General features: G+C 41.6%; 1 protein-coding gene across 5 annotated transcripts in view; it reads left to right on the top strand.

Moving 5' to 3' along the window:
• MON2 (MON2 regulator of endosome-to-Golgi trafficking) overlaps positions 1-21141 on the top strand; it is a 97521-nt gene that overhangs the window by 17715 nt on the left and 58665 nt on the right. For all 5 annotated transcript variants that reach the window (XM_075856780.1, XM_075856781.1, XM_075856779.1 and 2 more), the window contains exons 3-14: positions 13-140; positions 3882-4013; positions 4882-5011; positions 6221-6318; positions 6480-6605; positions 6704-6898; positions 8640-8764; positions 11903-12042; positions 12309-12462; positions 13546-13772; positions 16052-16133; positions 17379-17560. In XM_075856780.1, coding sequence (XP_075712895.1) covers positions 13-140; positions 3882-4013; positions 4882-5011; positions 6221-6318; positions 6480-6605; positions 6704-6898; positions 8640-8764; positions 11903-12042; positions 12309-12462; positions 13546-13772; positions 16052-16133; positions 17379-17560 — 1719 coding nt within the window. The remainder of the gene's footprint in view (positions 1-12; positions 141-3881; positions 4014-4881; positions 5012-6220; positions 6319-6479; positions 6606-6703; positions 6899-8639; positions 8765-11902; positions 12043-12308; positions 12463-13545; positions 13773-16051; positions 16134-17378; positions 17561-21141) is intronic.

Genomic DNA, 21141 nt, shown 5'->3' with positions numbered 1-21141 from the left:
TTTCTTGTCAAGCCTTGAAGGAAAACAGTTCAGAAGTAGTTCAACCTTTCCTTATGGGCTGTGGAACAAAAGAACCGAAAATCACCCAGCTTTGTCTTGCTGCTATCCAGAGGCTCATGTCACATGAAGTGGTGTCAGAGGTATGGAGATCACAGACTATTAGGCTGCACTTCTTCATCATAGCGAATGTATAAAACAATCCAGTATGAAGTGAATGGTTCAGAGTAAACAGCTGATTGATGTATTGATGTTGCACATAGGTCTGATAAGGCCCCCTTCAGATCACGTTTATGCCTTACGTTTATTGTGTGAAGCTTCCAACGTACACGATAAACGTGTCCATAGGGCTCCATTAGCCCGACAAAGGCCATTAGAGTGTCCGTCGGGCTGGTGTATGTATGTCCGTATACTTTGTTTTTTGTCTTTTAATTATTATTATATATTTATTATGCTATTCCGTTCTGCGAGACCCTGTGAAAAAACGTATACTATGTGATATACATTTTTTTTAACATGGGGGCCTACTGGTGACGGATGCCACTGTATGGCATCAATTACAGGTATACGTTAAATGTATACGTTGGGAATCTCCATATGTGGACAGTTCTGTCACTGGCGCTTCCTGAACAGGGCCGCAGGTAGCACATCCTTCCCCAGCTTTCCCATACAGCTTGCCCAGAGCCGTGGGAGAAGTTCTGATGGCACTGCCCATGTATGGACAGTGACTTCAGAAGCTGCCCCACGGCCGGAGTCCCCAGGCAGAGCATCATGTAGCGCTCTTCCTGGAAAGGGGGTGGGAGGGGCTTGGGGCTGTTCAGGCGACGTATCTCACTGTTTGTCTATACAGTGGGTTACGTTGCAGCCTTCCATCGGAGGTATATTTTGAGAGTCCGACGAGAGCCAGTAACGTGATTAGGGGGTCTGAAATTGCGATGGGTGGCTCAGATGTTTTTTTAAGATGAATGTGCTGATTTTGAATATGGTTATACATCTTTTTTGGTTTTTGATCCACTAAGCTGGCATTACACTCTATTTGTGTCCTTTTATTTTCATTTTCTCAAATAGCAGGGTTGACAAGACAATACATTGGTCCCATAATCCACATAAAATTATCTTGTAATGCAATATGTAAGACTTTGCTTTGTTATGACCGACCGAATACAAAATGATAAAGAAATGGCAATTCTCGTTTAAAGTGTATATTAACCTCTGAATGCCATTTTGTCTTCATATAATCTACATGTACGTATCTGGCAATGATCTCGTTTTTCTTCTAGCATGTTCTCATCCAGAGATGTATTGAGAATTCTACTGGTTTCCTTTTAGTGCTGACTTCACATCTCCGCGTACCCTTTGCTGGTTCATTGACTGTACAAAGCTTGATGTGCTGATGCTGAAACAAAAAATGCATGTAGCAGCACATAATGCGTTTCATAATAGTAACTCTACCATGCTGTTAGTGGTAGATCTGTATGAAAATAAACTAATACACACTGTAAGATTGTTACGTGAAAGTTTAGCAAAGTTTTTTTCTTAAAGGTTGCCAACATTTAATATAGTTTCAGACTATAATGCATGAACCTTAGACCCCTATCACACTGCGTTTATAATCTTAATTTGGTGTATTATACTGGAAATTGTTCCGACGTATACGTTCAACGGAGATTGTGATGGAGAAAACATAAACCTTGCGGAACGGAGATAAACGGAAACCATTAGCAACGGAATCGTAACCATTGAAATCAATGGTAATGCAAACAGAAAGCTATGGTTTCTGTTTGGTATCCGTTCATGGGTTCCCCTGACTGAAAGGTCTGACGGAACCCATGAACGGAACCCCAACGCAGATGTGAACGAAGCCTAAGATGTTCAAGGAAGATTCTGGAAGTGATTAGAAGCCAAAGTTGTTTCAGTATATCCGTTTCCAAAGATCACAGGGCCATTTATAATGCTCTAAGACTCCAATGAATTACTGAGAGCCATGATCTTCAAATGGAGAAAGCTTGGAAACATAGAGATTCTTCCCAGTAATGGCTGGCCTGCCAATATAACTCCTAAGAGTACAATGACAACTCCGCCAGGAAGACTTTAAACATTGCAGATGTGCATACAAAGATCTGCAAGTCTCTCTACTTTTAGCTAATACAATACACAATACAAGAGCTGGACAAAATGGGATCATCACTAAACGGTTTGGAATATTATTCTATGGCAGATGAATAAAACTCTTTAGATAACACAGGGCCTGTTATTCATGAAAACTTTGTACCAACAGGCAAACCTCGTGGTGTGCTTTACTACCGGAGGACCATGACAACTTGCCATTATTGGAGGAACCATGAATTCTGCACTGACCAGACAATTCTTACTGAAATGCTTGTCTTTAAATAATAATTTACACTTAAAAGTCTTCTCTGGTGATATAAAATTGATGGTTTATCCTCAGGATAGACCATCAACATCTGATCGGTGGGGATCCGACTCTCGACACCCCCTGCCGATTTAGCTATTTGAAAGTACCGTGTTGCTGCTACCCCTTTATTAAGTACACAGCTCTGCCCTACACAACGCCATGATGTTCATAGCGGCTTTGCAGAGTTTTATAGATTCCTCCCATTATAGTGAATGCATAAAGCTGTAATACTCTGCATAGCCACTATGAACGTGATGGTGTTGTGCAGGGCGGAGCTATGTAAGCAATTATGGGAAAGCAGCGATCACCGACGCGCAGCCACCCCTCCCAACAGCTGATTGACGTTCCGAGAGTCGAACCCCCACCGATCATATTTTGATGGCCTATCCTGAAGGTAGGCCATCAATTTTTTATCACTGGGTAAGGCCTTTAAGTTCAACCAAAATAGTTAGGTAGCTTTGCAAATACTTTGCTTTACTTGTCTGACAGTGGTGGAGATATACCAATGCCAGCTTTCAAGAGCAACCAGCAGAATTTTGCTAAAATTTGTGCAAATTTTGTGTAGATTTACCCTGAAATGTTTTTGAAAGCAGAATTAATCAATAAAGTTGTCTGATCTTCTGTTAATAATCTGACCCCTGAACCAAGTTTACATCTGACCGGCTGAGATCATGGTTCAAGTTTTGGAATGACCTAGTCAATGGCAACAAAATAGAAATTCTGTGGCAGGACCTAAAACAACCTGTTATATAAGCCGGTTTACCCACCATTCATGTTCCCCTGCTAAATTGTAGCTCTTGCTAATAGTTTAACTGGAATTTTCATATTTTCCCATAATATTCTTTCATCAGCACCAGTTTTTGGGTGGGCATAGAACCTGTGCCCATGTGACCTCCTTCCCGGATTATTTTTCCAGTCTCCTAATTAGCCCTTTCTCCTGCAGGTTTCACTGTTCACATTGTGCAGGGCAGAGAACTGCGTGTCTTTATCTACGTTCCCAAAAAATAGGGAGTTAAAGATGGGTAAACCAGCATTGGGTACTAAATGAGTGTATTTAGTAGAAAACATGGAGCGTAAAAGTACGGTAAGTTGGGATGGTTAGTAGTATGGCTGAAATTCCATCTAGGAGTTATTAGTTGGGTATCTTGGTTTCTTAAAAAAATGCTGCGTTTGTATTTTGACGTTCCTTTAAAATCCGTTGTGATATCTAAGCGTGTTCATATGGGGTGAATACATTTTTGCAGCACTTAAAATAAACAAGTGCAGCATGCCCTATATGTATTGAATTTGTTTGTCCGAGTTTTGCAGCAGATTTTACTCTTTGCAATCCATTTGTTACGTGTGGACCTTTCTGAGGATTTGTGGCAAGATCCACCGCTGACCGTTTCTGCCTCTTGTGAACACACCTTATATAAAAAAATTTTTAGTCATACCTTACACTTTTGGTGTTGTGTTTTTTTCTCCACAGGCCGCTGCTGGTAATATAATCAACATGTTATGGCAGCTGATGGAAAATGGACTCGAAGAATTAAAGCTTCTACAGACCGTTTTGGTGCTTCTAACCACTAACACGGTGGCCCATGATGATGCCTTATCCAAGGTAATAGTTCTGTACAAATCAGTATATTCCATTTATATTGTATTTGCAGCAATTATATATAATTGTAAGGGGATTCTGTCAGCAATGTGGCAATGCTGTAGAAGACGGAGGATGGCAAATAACAGCATGTCTGCTTATGGGGATATTCAACTTCCATGTGCCTGACATATTGCTCCTGCTTGTCAACATCTATTCAACAGAGCAACTCGGCAGTTCTTGGGGAGCTTCTGTACATTCAATGTCAGATTATTGGATAGTTTTTGGGAGCTCATACTACCAATGCCATGATCACGTTTCCCTAAGATATGCTATGGATAGGAAGAAGTGCCTTATGAGTAACAATAATGATTGTTCGACCACATGTTCACTACACAGTACATCAACTACATCATTTCCAGCATTTTAAAATATGGTTGTATTGATCTGAAATATAAAAATAATCTGCCTTTCCAATTCCACTCTGTTTCTCCACCGCCGGTTTTGTATGCCCGCCATCACGTTTTTTTTTTTTAATCCTGCATGATGTGATGCCATGTCGTAACTGTAACGGACAATTGCTGCCGCAAAGATGTTCTTATGAATGAAGCATCACTGCTGCCAGCATAGATTGGCCCCTATGGTCATCACAAAGGATGTGAAACAAAGAGTCTCGGGGGACCCAGGAGAACATTGTCGGGAAACTGAGCAGAATTGGAAAGATTAATACATTAGAAAGTTTAGTATTTTTACATTTTGGGCACATACAACTGAATTTTAAAATCCCAGAAAACCCCTTTTAAAGTTCAGTGTTTAAGGTCCAGTCTTCCACCCCCTTTCTCTTTTTCTTGCATTTACTATAATGTCTTTCCATTTGTAATATATTTTGCAGGCAATTGTTCTTTGCTTCAGGCTGCATTTTACTAAAGACAACATAACAAATAACACGGCTGCGGCAACTGTGCGGCAAGTAGTCACTGTAGTGTTTGAGAGGATGGTGGCTGAAGATGAAAGGCACAAAGGTAAACATGGCCTAAGGTCACTGATTTGTTACTTTATAGAAAAATATTCTCATCATCATTTTGTCCTGACTGTTTATGGTTTTAGTTAAAGGGTTATTTCCATCATATAAAGTAATGGCATAAATCTAGGATATAAACCACCAAGAATAACCACAGAACACTGTATATCCAAAAATACAAAATAACGTATATTAAGTGACTGTTCTGTTGTATTTTTGGATATACAGTGTTTATTCTTACACTTTTTGGTGGTTTATGTTCTAGCTTTTGGTAGTTCCGCATCCCTACTGATGGAGGTATAGTATAGGATCTATCTATCTATCTATCTATCTATCTATCTATCTATCTATCTATCTATCTATCTATCTATCTATCTATCTATCTATCTATCTATCTATCTATATCTAGGATATGCATTCATTTTGATTGGTGGGGGTCTGGCCCCTGGGACCCCCTTGAATCCTGACAACAAGGAGGCCACAATTCAGATTTATTGCTATGTTGCCTTCACTGGTTTTCTTTGAACAGCAGTACCCTGGCCACCCGCGGTGCCAGGAACTGCAGCTTGGCTCCATTCAAGTGAAATTACAGCCAGGTGGCCGGAGCACTGCTGTGCAGGAAAAACTGAGAAGGGGATGCAGCGCTATATCAGTGCTGCGACCCCTTTATTCTCAGGATCGGTGGCGGTCGCAGAGGTCGGATCACCACTGATCATAAAGTGGTGGCATGTCTTAGCAATATGCCTTCAATTTATAAGATGGGAATGACCCTTTAATGAGTTATACCATGTTGGCCAGTATTTTTATTCTTGGTGTTGAATCCAATCGTCTTGATTTCCTTTTCCTAAAACAAACCAAAGTCTACGTTCAAATCAATACAATAGGTTTTCTTAAATTGCAGGAAGTAGAAGCGAATAGTGCTTCTAGTACTTGCTTTTGGGAGATCTTGCTCAATATATAAGTAAATACATGAACATCAGCACAGATGAGTATTTCACGGTTATTATCCATTAATACATGTGAAATACATGGCAGCTTATGTGAGGATTTTAAGTCCATGGTTATGCTTCTGTCGAGGATGTATTTGGTGGTTCCCTTTTAATGGTATCCCGATGTTACCATGCCTGTTACTAGTATGAAAATATGGGGTTGTTCCAGTAAAACCTCAGATATTTTGAAAGATTAAAATTTGTGACTTTATGACATGCAGATGTTGTGGAGCTGCCCGTTCCCGTCACTGGAAACAGTAATAGAAGATCTGTCAGCACTCTGAAGCCATGTGCTAAAGATGCCTACATGCTGTTTCAGGTATGAAGCTCTAAGGGGTGATGTCTTCTAGCCATGTCTTTGTAGATGCAAGGTTGACTATAGCAACTACCATTAATGGTTACCAGAATTTTTGCCTTGGTAAGTATTGTAATCTTGCTGTTTATTTTATGCCGATTTCTGGTCTCCCCTGACTTCCTTAGGATTTGTGTCAGCTGGTTAATGCCGATGCTCCGTATTGGCTGGTAGGAATGACAGAAATGACCAGGACGTTTGGGTTGGAACTTCTGGAGTCCGTCCTCAACGACTTTCCACAAGTTTTCTTGCAGGTAATGTAATCCTTTAACAGATACGGATTTATGTCTGAAGCTGTGTTGTGGGTAATAACTAAATGATTTTGTGTATATATATGCTTGTTTTTTAACAGCACCAAGAATTTAGCTTCCTATTGAAAGAACGGGTGTGTCCTCTTGTGATCAAGCTGTTTTCACCAAATATTAAATTCCGACAAGGCTCCAGCAGTAATTCTTCTCCTGCTCCTGTTGAAAAACCGTATTTTCCTATCTGTATGAGACTTCTCCGGGTTGTGTCTGTACTTATTAAGCAATTTTATGGCCTTTTGGTAAGACTTTAGATTTATTTCAAATTTTTCCATTATAATATATTGTGCATGTTAACAGTGGTCCTATCATTCTTTTTCTCTTCTTTAACTGATGTATCAGGTTTTTTTTTGGTTTTTTTATTTTATAAATACAACCTATAGTAGATAACAGAGATTTCAATTGAACAAAAAAAGCAAATGAACAAGTAGAAATTCTTTTTGCCTTCACCTTTATTGAAGTTAAGAGGTTGTCCAGGATAGAAAAGAGTAAGGCCTCATTCACACGGCAGGGTTTCCCGGCCGGGTGCCGGCCGTTCATAAATCGTCCGGCACCCGGCTGCATTAGGAATAATAGACCCCTAATGGGGCCATTCACACGACCGATTTTTTGACGGCCGGGAAAACCGGCCGTCAAAAAATAGGACATGCTCTATCTTCGCCTGGGTACCCGGCCGCCCGGCTCCCATAGAAGTCTATGGGGCCGGCTATTACACGGCCATCACCGGGATGTGTCCCGAGTGATGGCCGGGTTTTCCGGCGCTTGCGCTCTATCTCCTCCTCCTCACAGCGCAGAGTGCATGTGAGGAGGAGGAGTTGATGCCATTCGGACGAATGGCTGTGCGCTGTACACTGTGTGGCAGGGCCGGGGTGTACAGCAGGTGGAGGGAGCGCTGCGCTGGCTCCCTTCCCCTGCTTGAAAAGCACCCTGGCCCGGCGACACCTTCGATGGCGCCGCTAGCAGCTGCAGCTGCTGCGGCTGCTACTACTGTAGCGACGCCACTATAGCAGAGTGGGGAGGTATCTCCCCGCTCTATGTGCTAGCCGCACTTTAGCTCCTTGAAGGAGCGGAATCCCCGTGTGTTCGGGGATTCCGCTCCTGGATAGAGCGCTTGATGTCTCTGTCCATATCTGGGCAGTGACATCAGGGGAAACTCCTGAAGCGGAATCCCCAAACACATGGGGATTCCCCTTCAGGAGTTGCCGCTGATGTCACTGTCCAGATCTGCCCGGCCTGGCACGGATGCAAAACTTAATGCAAACCGGCCGGGCAAAATGGCCGATTTTACCGGCCGACACTCGGGCTCGGGAACGACCCGGTCGTGTGAATCCCGCCTAACTGCTTTTTTCCCAAAATAAATGACACATTTTTTCATTGGGGATAGATCTGGTATTACAACCCTATTAAAGCGAGTAGGACTGAACTGTAGTACCAGACACAGCCATGGACAGAGGTGGCAGTGTTTCTTGAAAAAAAAAAAAAGATACCTCTTCCATGGCAACCCCTTTAAAATCTTACATGTCATATTGCTGCCACAAATGACTAACTTAGCATTAAATATTACAGGTAGTTGTCCACCACTGGCAGTTGAGAAAACCAATCGTATGCACATACGTGTGACAAAAGCAGATTTCATGCAGTTATTAAAGGCGATGTCCCAGAATGGACAATTCTCGCCTATCCACCGGATACACTTAAGTAATGACGATTCGATTGTGGATATGAAGCTACATTTTTCATTCCAAGTACTATTCCGAAGAGATCCATTGAAATTACTCCTCTATCTGTACTATGCAACTGCACACTAAAGTTTTTAAATCCTGTCCATCCAATGTTAAGTCTCCTTTCCTTAAAGAGTCTCTTCAATACCCGTTTGTCCGCATATCTATATGTTTTTGGAGAACACTGTTTATTTCTTGCTTCATATGAGTTGGGGGACACAACCGTGTAAGAATTATCAAATAAATCCAGTTTCTTTTGTAGGTGACTGAGTGTGAGATCTTTCTATCGCTACTAGTAAAGTTCCTGGATGCTGATAAACCACAGTGGCTACGAGCTGTGGCTGTGGAGTCTATACACAGACTCTGTGTGCAGCCCCAGCTGCTGAGGTACTTTTATTTTATGTTTTTATCTTCTGTTATGTATTTGTCAATAGTAGGGAAGCATGATGCATCGAAACGTTGAATGTTGTTAGAGTGGGGCTGCGGCTGTGTGATACAGCCATTGCCCGGCTCCGGAGTCCTGACAAGTGCATGCGCGGTCAGCACGATGTGATGCGACCAGCGCTGCACTAATGTTTGCCGGCGCTGAAGAAAGAACGTGGCGGGTGCCCTGCAAAACACCCCATGTGTCACCAGTGCCTGCGCCGCCGCTCATTAGTGAAGCGCCGGCCGCATCTCCTTATGCTGACCGCGTGCGAAACACTTATTGTCAGGAGCAGGGCAATGGCTGTATTACACAGTCGCAGCCCGGCTCTAACGATGGAGATCAGAGAAATCTCTCATCGCCGCCGCTATTCCCCTGAATGCTGCAATCAAAGCTGACCGCAGCATTCAAGGGGTAAATGAGAAGGGGGATGCCCTTTGGATCGCGTCACAGGGAATCCCTGTGACGCGATTGAGGGGCATACCATATATGGGCAGACAGCCCAGGGTATATAGATATGCCAGTACCTTTAAAGTTAAAAAAAAAAAAAAAAAAAAAAGTAATGTTAAATAAAAAACAAACACACATTTTTTTACATTTTTTTTTTTTTTACGATAAACATTAAGTCTCGCAAAGGAGATACAGGACACATTCCAGGTACCTGAAAGGGATACATTTCGATGTGTACAACTGCGCCATGTACTACTGTCTCAATTTAGACAATCTCGGGTCCCCATATCTTCCTTGCCGCTTATAGGGATACTCAGAACACAAGGCCCACAGGGGGCTGATATCCGTTGTATATACATTCCTTCTGTCCCAGAGGTTAACCCACGCCGAATGTACGGTAGAACTCAGATGGAAGGGGCTGATCCCTGCTCTGTCTGAAGGGGATTGGCTGGACGTAATGTCTTCGCACCTTTTGGTTTTGCCTGCGGTGAATAATAGAATGACTCCACTATATATCACTCATAGATGCTATATTACCCCTACCAGGTTATTGCATATGGGCAGAGTTTCCTCGGCAACTTGTAACCGATGCCAACATGACCGGGCTGACTTTGACCATATGATGTGGCACTGCCCGGTAATTGCCAGTTTTTGGAGAGAGGTTACAGATTTCCTCTATTCAATAATGGATAAACTAGTTCCTTGTGAGCCTGGTATATGTTTATTGGGTCTGCTTCCATTGGATTTTTGGACTCATTATGAAGGTATATTATTACGTGAGGCTCTGTTCTTGGCCAGGAAGGCTATCGCCATTCGCTGGATTGGGGACCTTACTCCTACAGTTTCGCAATGGAAGAAGATGGTTGACTCTGTGCTCTCCTATGTCAATTTGGTGTAGAAACATCGGGGGTGCCAGTATAAGTTTATGAGCGTTTGGTGCCGGTGGTGCTTATCGCCCCATACATCTTTCGGCGTGGGAGACCTCAGGGCTTCCTTACCTCCACATGGGATATCTGATGGTTGATATGGTGAGGGTTTGTGTCACAATGTTGGGAGGTTGCATCGTCTGAATATAAAGGTTGATCAGACCTGGAATGTACTGTACTTTATTTTATCGTTATTTGCATTTGTCTCACGTTTCCTTATCACTGTGCTATTCGTATTTTGCGGTGTGACATGTATCCTCGATCCATATCTCATAACTATTTGTACAAGGAGATCAATGTTGTTCTTTTGTTTGTTACATGAGAGATGGGTTTCTTGTATGTCACCCAGTATGTTATGATTATCATATGTGTATCACTTAAATTACAATAAACCGAGTTTAAAATAAAACCCATTAAGTCTCAATACATAAAATATACACATATTCGTCATCGTCGCGGCCGTAATAAATTTATAGCGTCATTTATGACATTTACGCTGTTATAAAATATCCCCATCATGTACCTCACACATTAACCCAATGTTGTTAAGGAACATGATGGGGTTAATTACTATTAATGTGAGGCACATGGAGGTTCAAAATTAATAATACCACGTGCCTCACATCAGAATGGAAGAGCTTTTTTTTTAAATTATTCTTATTGGCAAATATAGTTTTGGTATCGAGTCTCGCAATACTACACGAAGTATCGGTATCGAAGTCCAAATTCTGGTATCGCGACAACCTAGTCAATGTTCATTTATTTAGTCATCACTTTAATCATTCATACATGTCATTTTTACACTATTTTTAATAAGAGGTTGTGGTCTTAGATCTTAAATACGTCTAGTTTTTCTTGTCATAGGAGGAAGAGAATTTTCAGGATTGTAATTTATTTCTGCACAACACACTCTCCTGAATTTGGCCTTTATAGCCCTACAAGGATCAGATCACACGGTGTGTTTTGGCGCTGATATTGACGAGGAAACCGCGTCGGATTCAGCGCCAAGAGACACCCCAAATCGCCTCTCATTGATTTCAATTTGAAACAGAACGTTTTTTTTTTCCTGGGCAGCTTTTCCACCTCTGACCGCCCATTGAAATTATTGGGAGGCAGTAAAAACATGCGGTGCCCGTTTTAAGGGCTAGTTCACACAGAGTTTTTTTACGTGTTTTGTGACGTGGAAACCGCGTCGGAAAACGCACCAGAAAACGGCTGAAAATGCCTCCCATTGATTTCAATGTGAGGCGGAGGCGTTTTTTTCCCGCAAGCGGAAAAACCGTCTCACGGGTAAAAGAAGCGTCATGCCCAATCTTCAGGCGTTTACATCTCTGACCTCCCATTGACATCAATGGGAGGCAGAGAAAGCGTATTTCGTGTTTTTTTTGCCCGCGGCGCTCAATGGCGGTGGGTGAAAACGCCGTGCAGGCAGATCCAAACCTGCCTCAAAATTCCAAACGGAATTTTTTAGTCAGAATTTTCTGTCTGCAAAAAACTCTGTGTGAACATAGCCTAAACGTTTCTTGCGGCATTTTTTGCTAAAAGGCTATTGCATTGGATTCAACGGCTAGAAAGAGAAGCATAAAAAAATGCTGGCAATTCAAAATCTGCCTCAAAATTCCTTCAGGAATATGACTGACAAAAAACACTGTGTGAACTCCCCCAAAGTGTTCTGTTTATGTACGTGCGTTTTTATAACTAACCCGAATTCTTTCTAATGTTCAGGTCTTTCTGCCAGTCTTATGACATGAAACAACACTCCACTAAAGTTTTCCGTGACATTGTCAATGCTTTGGGGTCCTTTATTCAGTCGCTCTTCCTTATACCAAGTACTGGAAATGCCTCCACAACAACCATCCCAAATGGTAATTTTTTTTACTCTCTCCCTCTGCCTCTGCTTCGACCAGAGGAGTCTCCTATTTGTTCCGCTCTAATGTGGGTTGGAAATAAATGTAGGATTATAAAACGTTCTGAAATCTAGGACTCTGGATTAATGAATTAATAGGAATTGATGTGTGTTTGCTTGTATAGTCTTAGATTTCTTGTCTGGCAGACCGTAACATTTATTAGTGTTACCTGTATATTTTATGTTCTATTAGGAAGTGTATTAAAACTTCTGCTTTATTTACAGCAGTATCTAGTTCCAGTGTCCCTGCCACAAACCAGGCTACACCAGGGATGGCAGCGGCAGCTGGTAATACAAGTGTGCTTCCCGCTTTTGAATACCGAGGCACCTGGATTCCTATCATGACCATCTCTGTTCAAGGCAGCGCTAAAGCAACTTAGTAAGTACACATTAAAGGGAGCCTGTCACCAGAATGTCTGTATTATACTAGTAACAGTGTATTGTAGAGGAGGCTAACCTGTTTCTAAGGTTTATTTTCAATTTCTGCTTACTGCCTCTCTTGTAGAGAAATCCGTTTTATTAAGTTTATGCCAATGAGCATTTAGATGCAACGAGGGCGTCACCGTTGCTCCTAAATGCTCTTACTTCTCTCCCCAGTTCAACCCTCCTCCCGCCCTTCTTACATTGATTGACAGGGGCCAGGCAGCGTAATCGGCGAGTTTATGCCTGGCCCAGTACTGTCCGTAACACGCGCGCGACCCTGCTCTTTACTCGGCGCATGCGCAGTACGATTTCTACTCTCTGTTGTAATCTGTGCTACTGCGCAAATCGGCGCTTGGCGTGCTTTGTGCAGCGCCAACGTGAATTTATGGTGGGTGTTCTCCCACTGATCGGGTCCCCCACAGTGCTGCTAACTTCTGGATCAGGCTGCTTATAACTGCCTCTTGTTACATACTGTGACAGGGAACTGAAATAATCAGTTCCCTGTCACTAAAAACCTAAACACAGCGCTTTATTTGAGCTCTGCGTTCCTGAATGCAAAAGCCGCTGCTTTTGCATACAGGCGGTTGCTTAAAAAAATGTGACTGAGATATTGTTATTTTTCTGTCTTGTTGCGGTGGCTATTTTCGCAACAGGAAGTGCCACTTGATTAAACCTCTGACTAAGTGACCATTTACCATCAGCTATGTCTCCATAAACATTATTACCTTTGGCAACTGTTACTCTGTTTCTGTTTTATTAATGGGTGAGCATTTTATGTTTTGGCTGGAGATGCTCTTTAAACTTTGAATTGTCACCCTAACTGAAGGCATATGTCAGATGTCTGGGAACTAGGAGGCACTTCATGCCCAAATGGGGAGCTACAAGCTCCCTACTTACACGTTCAGGGAGAAGCAATTGGTGCTTGTATTGCATGCCACCATTTAGAACACATTTTCTTATGCTCATGATGTATCGTTTATCATTTTTTATCACTTGTCTACTTAGTAATTTGATTTGCATTATTTCCCATCGTTTGCAGTCTTGAAATGCTAGACAAAGTGGAACCTCCTACTATCCCAGAGGGCTATGCAATGTCTGTAGCATTTCACTGCTTGCTAGATCTTGTGCGAGGCATCACCACCATGATTGAAGGGGAGATTGGCCAGGCTGAAACAGACTCGCAGATATCAGCGGAAGAGCCTCCATCACACACCATTGAGCAGAAAGATGTCAGAGCTGTGTCAGATCCACCTGATCAAGAACCAGGTTATCTTTCAAACATTTTACTCCTTCACTTTCTAGAGGAATTCTCATCTGTGGGGTTGTCATTGCATATACAGCCATCTTCATGTGCTTTATTATTTCTCTTGGTGCAGGCCCATGGCACATAAAAATGGAAATCTGCATAAAAAATCTGCGAGCATCGCCCATATTTCTCCCGTGGATTTCTTTTGAAGTCCGCGTCTGATTTTTTTTGCCTCCCTATTCCGTCATGTGACCAAGGCCTTATATGGTTGTTTTTGCTGTTTTGTATAAACCTAAATCCAGGGGTTCCCCAAGGGTATGTTTACACATCACAGCTTGGATTTTTCAGAAAATCCGCAACAGAAATCAGCAGCTGACACTCATATTTCTGTATTGGATTGGCCAGCGGATCAACACGCGGGTTAGCCCCATTGTTGTTCAATAGAGCTAATCTGTTGCTTTTCAGTGCGGAATTCGCAACAATAATGATCATGCTGCAGATTTTAATCTACCTAGTACATTCATTATTACACGAGGATATTTTCCTGAACGTGTGAATTTTATCTGTAGCTGACAAAAAAACCTTTATTTACGTTGTCAGAGAAGGCCCCTTTAACTGGTTGCCGACACAGGACGAGTATGCTCGTCCTGATCGGCGAGCACTTCGCGCATTAGGACGAGCATACTCGTCCTGTGTGACAGCCGTCCCTGTGCGCGCGATCGAGAGCGGGGCAACGGCTGTAATACACAGCCACGGCCCCGCTCTGACAGCGGAGAGGAGAGAAACATCTTCTCTCCGCTGTTAACCCTTTGAACGCCGCGATGACAGCTGATCGCGGCGTTCAAGGAGAGGGGACTGCACATTGATCGCGTCACAGAAAATAACTGTGACGCGATCAAAGTCCACAACTCGTATGGCCAGACAGCCCAGGGTCCAGTGAAGGACCCCAGGGCTGTCTGAACATATTTCCTGTTGTTAGGGCATACTGAGGTATGCCCTAACAACTGCCTGTGTACAATCAGTAACAGGCTAATGTACTGGCATATAGATCTATGCCAGTACATTACCGTTACAAAATAAAAATCAAAATGATAAATCCCTTTATGGGATTAAAAAAAAAAGTTAAATGAATGTAAAAACAAAATAATGGTAAATAAATAAATAAAAAGTAAATAAAATACACATTTTTTATAATAAATAAACTTTTTAAAATATAAGTCCCAAAACATGAAATAATATAGACATATTTGGTATCGTTATTGTGGGAGCACAATTAGATTCTATCTAACTATACAGTGAAACATATTTGGTATCGCCACGACCGTAACAACCTGTACAAGAAATGTATAACATTATTTATTATGATCGGTGTATGGTGTAAAAAAAATAAATAATAAAACTGCTGCGCAACTGCTTTTTTTCAGCATTTTAATCTAATTAAAAATTTATAGAAATTAAACGATAATGTATTTGTACCAAAAAATGGTACCGACATAAAGTACAACTCGTCCCGCAAAAAACAAAGTCTCATACAACTACATCGTACAAAAAATAAAAGCGTTATGAGCGTCGGGATGCAAAGAGGGAAATGTAAAAAAAATTGCTCTGTCCTCAAGGCTAAAATTGCCCGTGTCCTTAAGGGGTTAAAGAGGTTCTGTCACCAGATTATAAGTGCCGTATTTCCTACATAATCTGATCGGCGCTGTAATGTAGATAACAGCAGTGGTTTTTATTTTGAAAAACGATCATTTTTGAGCAAGTTATGAGCAATTTTAGATTTAGTTTCTTAATGCCCAATCGGGCGTGTTTTTACTTTTGACCAAGTGGGTGTTGTAAAGAAGTGTATGAGGCTGACCAATCAGTGTCCTGCACTTCTCATTGTTCCAGCCCAGCATGATCCACAGCACAGTGAGATTGTGCAATGACAGAAGCTGGGCTGGAACAATGAGAAGTGTATGTCACTGATTGGTCACTGATTGGTCAGCCTCATACACTTCTTTACAACACCCACTTGGTCAAAAGTAAAAACACGCCCAGTTGGGCATTAAGAAACTAAATCTAAAATTGCTCATAACTTGCTCAAAAATGATCGTTTTTCAAAATAAAAAGCACTGCTGTAATCTACATTCCAGTGCCGATCAGATTATGTAGGAGATAGTCAAGTTATAGTCTGGTGACAGAGCCTCTTTAAATAGAACATATTACATAGTGACGAACTACTACAAAGCATTCAGCTAGCTTCCTTAGACTTACAGTAATTTTTTCATACGTGCTTAATAATTGTATTTCTTCTTTCAAGTCGGTAGAACTATTTGGGAAGAGATGATCAATGCCTGTTGGTGTGGACTTCTCGCAGCCCTCTCCTTGCTTTTGGATGCAAGGTAAGAAGTTTGCAGAATTTTGCTCAATTGTTATTACAGATGTTTTCTTTAATGTGTAGCTTGAGTCTTCATCAGAAAGTTTAATTTTGTCCTGCTCCTCAGTCCCCAAAGATGTCATGACTTTCCCCCCGCATGTTAGCGCTTTCAAAATTCATTCTTTTATTCCCCTTGTTTTAGCTGCCCCGCTATTTTCTGTTCTAAGAAGAGAACTTACATGTGTCCCAGGAGCGTTGAACTGGCTGTCTGCAGAGTCCAGCAGGCAATGTGTATAGCGAGCTGTAGAAGAGAGACCCCCCCCCCACTTCCTGCTGTCCGTCTCCTCTGCTCTGTAACTAGAGATGGAATTTGTATAGCAACCGAGGTTGGACAGCAAAATACAGGAAGGGAGACACCTAGTGGCAGGAACTTCATACAGACATTGCAAGAATAAAATAGAACGTTTTTGGAATAAAGTAATTTGCAAAGTCGCTAGATATCGGGTATACTACTAGATTACCAGAAGTTGTATGATACGTTGGTGTCTATTTTAAATGACCTAAAGTGGAATATTCAGATCTCAAGTTCCTTGCTTAGCAAAGTCCTAGTGGAATCTAAGGAACTGCTTTTTGACTTCCACCATGCGGTAGGAGTAGTATAGTGTAGCATCCATTATGGTAAAACCATATGTGAAACTTTATTTTAGTTTGCTGTAGACTTGCCAGCAGATACCGGTCTATTTCTAACGTAGCAGACCTCTATGTATCCCAGTCCTGCTCTCTGGTTACTTGTGTTTGTGTCTGGGCACAGACTAACGTTATTGCATTTATTTTCTCTACAGTGCTGTTTAATATGTTGTTGCTATGCTGATGTATGGCTTTTTAATTTAATGCAATCTAGGTATGAAATTATATTTTTGAGACCAAACCAAGCATGTATTGAAATTATTATAAGTTGCAATTCAGTTGTTGTCTGTGTAAGTTGCTCCAAGACCATGTCAGTAATTCTTATTAAAATGCTACTGGGGCTCTGATAAACAAAATGAACAGATTGGTGAAATGATATCAGTAAAGTTGCAGGGTTATTGTGCTTGTACAAAGCCCATTTAACCCCTCCTGGCTGTATTTTCCCGTCTTGTATCTTTGAGCTCTTTGCATTTTTTCTGTATATATTGTATTGGAGTCTAAAGGTAAGAAATGCCCTTTTCAAAAATGACTTGGCTATAGCTGGTAACGCAGAGTCCTTTTATTTTTGTATTTTTACTTCTAGCACTGATGAATCGGCAACAGAAAATATATTGAAAGCTGAAATGACAATGGCAGCTCTATGTGGAAAACTGGGACTTGTCACTCCAAGAGATGCCTTCATTACCGCCATTTGTAAAGGCTCATTACCGCCGCACTATGCCCTCACTGTGCTGAACAGTTCATCTGCTGCTCTATGTAACAAATGTAAGCACTTTCATATATGGACAGGTTTAAACAACTCCAGGATGTTTTTTAGTGTGTGAAAGGAGTCCTGTCCTGGTCAGCAGTTAAGCTATAGTGCTGCTTAACCCCTTCCCGACCACCCTGCGTAGATTAAGGGGCTGCAGCACTGGTCCATGTGCCTGCAGCCTGCTAATCTACGTGTTCTCCTAACAGAGCGCACAGGCATTCCCCGCAGCCCAGCATAGGCTGCTACTAGCAGCCTCAGTACTGGGGGAAAACATCGGGTCAGATCACAGCGGTGATCCCCGCCGATTAACCCCTTAAATGCGGCGGTCAATAGCGACCGCCGCATTTAAGTTGCTATGGCTACCCGAGACATAACAAAGGCTTCCGGTCTGCAATCTACGGAAGGCGATTAGGTCCTGCCAGGGGCACGACCTAATATGCCCCCTGTCAGTGTGAAACTGACAGGTATAATACCCTGCAACAAATAAGTATTGCAGGGTATTAAAACAACAATCCAACAGTTGGATCTTCAAGCCCCCAGTGGGAATAAAAAAAAATAAAAAGTTTAAAAAAAATGTACAAAAATAAAAAAGTAAGAGTTCAAAGTAATAAAATTAAAAATCACTGTTTTTCCCAAATAAAGTCCTTTATTATTAGAAAAAAAATTAATTATGCATAATTGGTATCGCCGCGTCCGTAACGTCCTGAACTATAAAAATATATGTCATTTATCCCGCACGGTGACCGGCATAAAAAAAAAAAACTATACCAGAATCGCAATTTTTAGTCACTTCAGCTCCCAAAAAAATGGAATAAATAGGGATCAAAAAGTTGCATGTACCCAAAAATGGTGCAATAAAAACTACAGTTCCGCAAAAAACAAGCCCTCACACGGCTTTCTTGATGGAAAAATAAAAAAGTTATGGCTCTTAGATGGCGACACAAAAAGTAAATTTTTTTAAAACCGTGACTTTATCGTGTAAACACCGTAAAACATAAAAAACCCTAAATATATATATGGTATCGCCGTAATCGCATCGACCCACAGAATAAATTAAATATTTCATTTATAGCGCACAGTGAATGCCGTAAAAAAAGAATAAAAAACCATATAGGTTTTCACGGCCTAATTACACCAAATTCAGCAAAAAGCCTGTGGGATCAAAATGCTCACTATACCCCTAGATTATTTTAGGGCTGTAGTTTCCAAAATGGGGTCACTTCTGGGGGTGTCCACTGTTTTGGTCCCTCCGGGGCTTTGCAGATGCGACATGACACCCGAAAACCATTCCAGCAGGCCTCAAAATCCACTAGGTGCTCCTTTGCTTCGGAGGCCGGTGTTTCAGTCCATTAGGACACTAGGGCCACATGTGGGATATTTCTAAAAACTGCAGAATCTGGGCAATAAAATATAGAGTTGTGTTTCTCGGGTAAAACCTTCTGTGTTACAGAAAAAAATGCATTAAAATGGATTTTCTGACAAAAAAAAGAAATTTGTAAATTTCAACTCTACTTTGCTTTAATTCCTGTGAAACATCTAAAGGGTTGAGAAACTTTCTAAATACTAAAACTTTGAGGGGTGCAGTTTTTAAAATTGGGTGACTTATGGGGGTTTCTCATAGCCTCTTCAGAACTGAACCGGTACCTATAAAAATAGGTTTTTGACATTTTCTAGTAACTATTTTGCGTGGTATTGCTATCTGATTTACAAGCAGATACATTTACCGTATTTTCGGACTATAAGACGCACCCAGGTTTTAGACAACAGAAAATAGGAAAAAATGTAATATTTTACTTCTTTTACAAAGAAGAAACGATTGGTTAAAAATAATAATTTGTTTGGTTTCACCACATTCTAAGAGCCATAACGTATTTTTTTTCATCGTTTGAGCGGTGTGAGGGCTTATTTTTTTGCGGGACGAGCTGTAGTTTTTATTAGCACAATTTTTTTTGGTACATACATTTTTTATCACATTTTATTTAATGCTTTGGTGAGCAAAAAACAATGATTCTGGGGTTTTAGATTGATTTCTTTTACGCCGTTCGCTGTGTGAGTCAAAATGCTATATTGTAATAGTTTCGGACTTCAACGGACGCAGCGATAACAATTTTATTACTTTTTTTTTTTTTACATTGTGCTTGGAGAAAAATGGGAAAAGGGTTTTGTTTTTCTTTAACTTTCAGGAGTTTTGACATTTTCAGGAGTTTAAAAACAAGTTAACATTTTTTTTTTTAGTTCCCCCTAGGGGACTTGAACCAGCAATCATTAGATTGCTGGTACAATACACTGCAATACATGGATGAGTTACGGAAACAGAGTAACTCGCTGAGCTACGCCGTTTCCGTAACTCCCATAGTAGTGAATGGCAGTTACAGAAGCAGCGTAGCATGCTACGCTGTTTCCGTAACTACTATTCAGTTCTATGGGAGTTAGGGAAACCACGTAGCTCAACGAGATACGCTTTTTCCGTAACTCGACCATGTAACCAGGAAGTGGCCAGAAGACAGCGGAGCCGGGTAATATAGAACAGGGTTTAGGGGGCCCCGTTCTAGAGATAGGTGTGGGTGCTAGAGTTAGGACCTGCATCTATCTGACAGTTATGACATATCCTGTGGATATGTCATAAATGCCCTTTATGGGAAGACCCCTATAAATGCCGAAGTCGCTACTGATCGCGGCATTTAACTAGTTAAACGGTCAGGAACAGCGCCATCGCTGTTCCTGGCCGTTAGAGCAGTGTCAGCTGTAAAACACAGCTGACAACTGCTGTGTATGGAGCGGACTCCACGCGTGAGCCCGCTCCGCTCCGAACATCATCCCCTCCCCGCTCCGAACATCATCCCCTCCCCGCTCCATGATGTGCCGGCACATCACGGGTCAGGAAGGGGTTAAGTAAGAAGCGGTCAGGGGCCCGGCGCTGCCGTGTCCCTTGACTGCCAACTATAAGATGCAGGGACTTTTTAGCAAGATTTATTCTTGATAAAAACTGGGTCTTATAGTCCGAAAAATATGGTAAATTTGAAAAAAACTCCATGAATAAAGAAAAGTATCTAAACATCCTCCAAGATCAACTTCTCCCAAGGATCGTGGAGCAATTTGGTGATGAGCTATGCTTTTTCCAGAATGATGGAGCACCAGGTCACAAGGCAAAAGTGATAACTAAGTGGCTCGGTGAACAAAACATTGACATTTTGGGTCCATGGCCAGGAAACTCCCCAGATCTCAATCCCACTGAGAACCTGTGGTCAATCCTCAAAAAGTAGGGAAGCAAAAATGCAGAAATTGTGATAAAATCCAAGCACTGGTCAGGCAAGAATGGGTTGCCATCAGTCAGGATTTGGCCCAGAAGCGGACATCCGGCATGCCCGGGCGAATTACAGAAGTCTTGAAAACTCAGGGTCAACACTGTAGATATTGAGTCTTTGCGTTAACTTACATTGGACTTTTTGCATTAAAAATGTTGTAAGAAGGCTTATCCGAGTTGGCTATAGATAACAACACTTTTACGTAGAACGTTTTTTATGCATGAGGTGAGTATGTTCAAGGTCATGGGACTTTGAGGGACATAGAGTGGAACTGTGTTTTGTTTATATAT

Source organism: Rhinoderma darwinii, chromosome 3 (assembly GCF_050947455.1).
Source record: "Rhinoderma darwinii isolate aRhiDar2 chromosome 3, aRhiDar2.hap1, whole genome shotgun sequence".
Taxonomy (NCBI): domain Eukaryota; kingdom Metazoa; phylum Chordata; class Amphibia; order Anura; family Rhinodermatidae; genus Rhinoderma; species Rhinoderma darwinii.
Note: the sequence above shows the minus strand (reverse complement) of the source record. Positions and strands in the feature narration are given on the sequence as shown.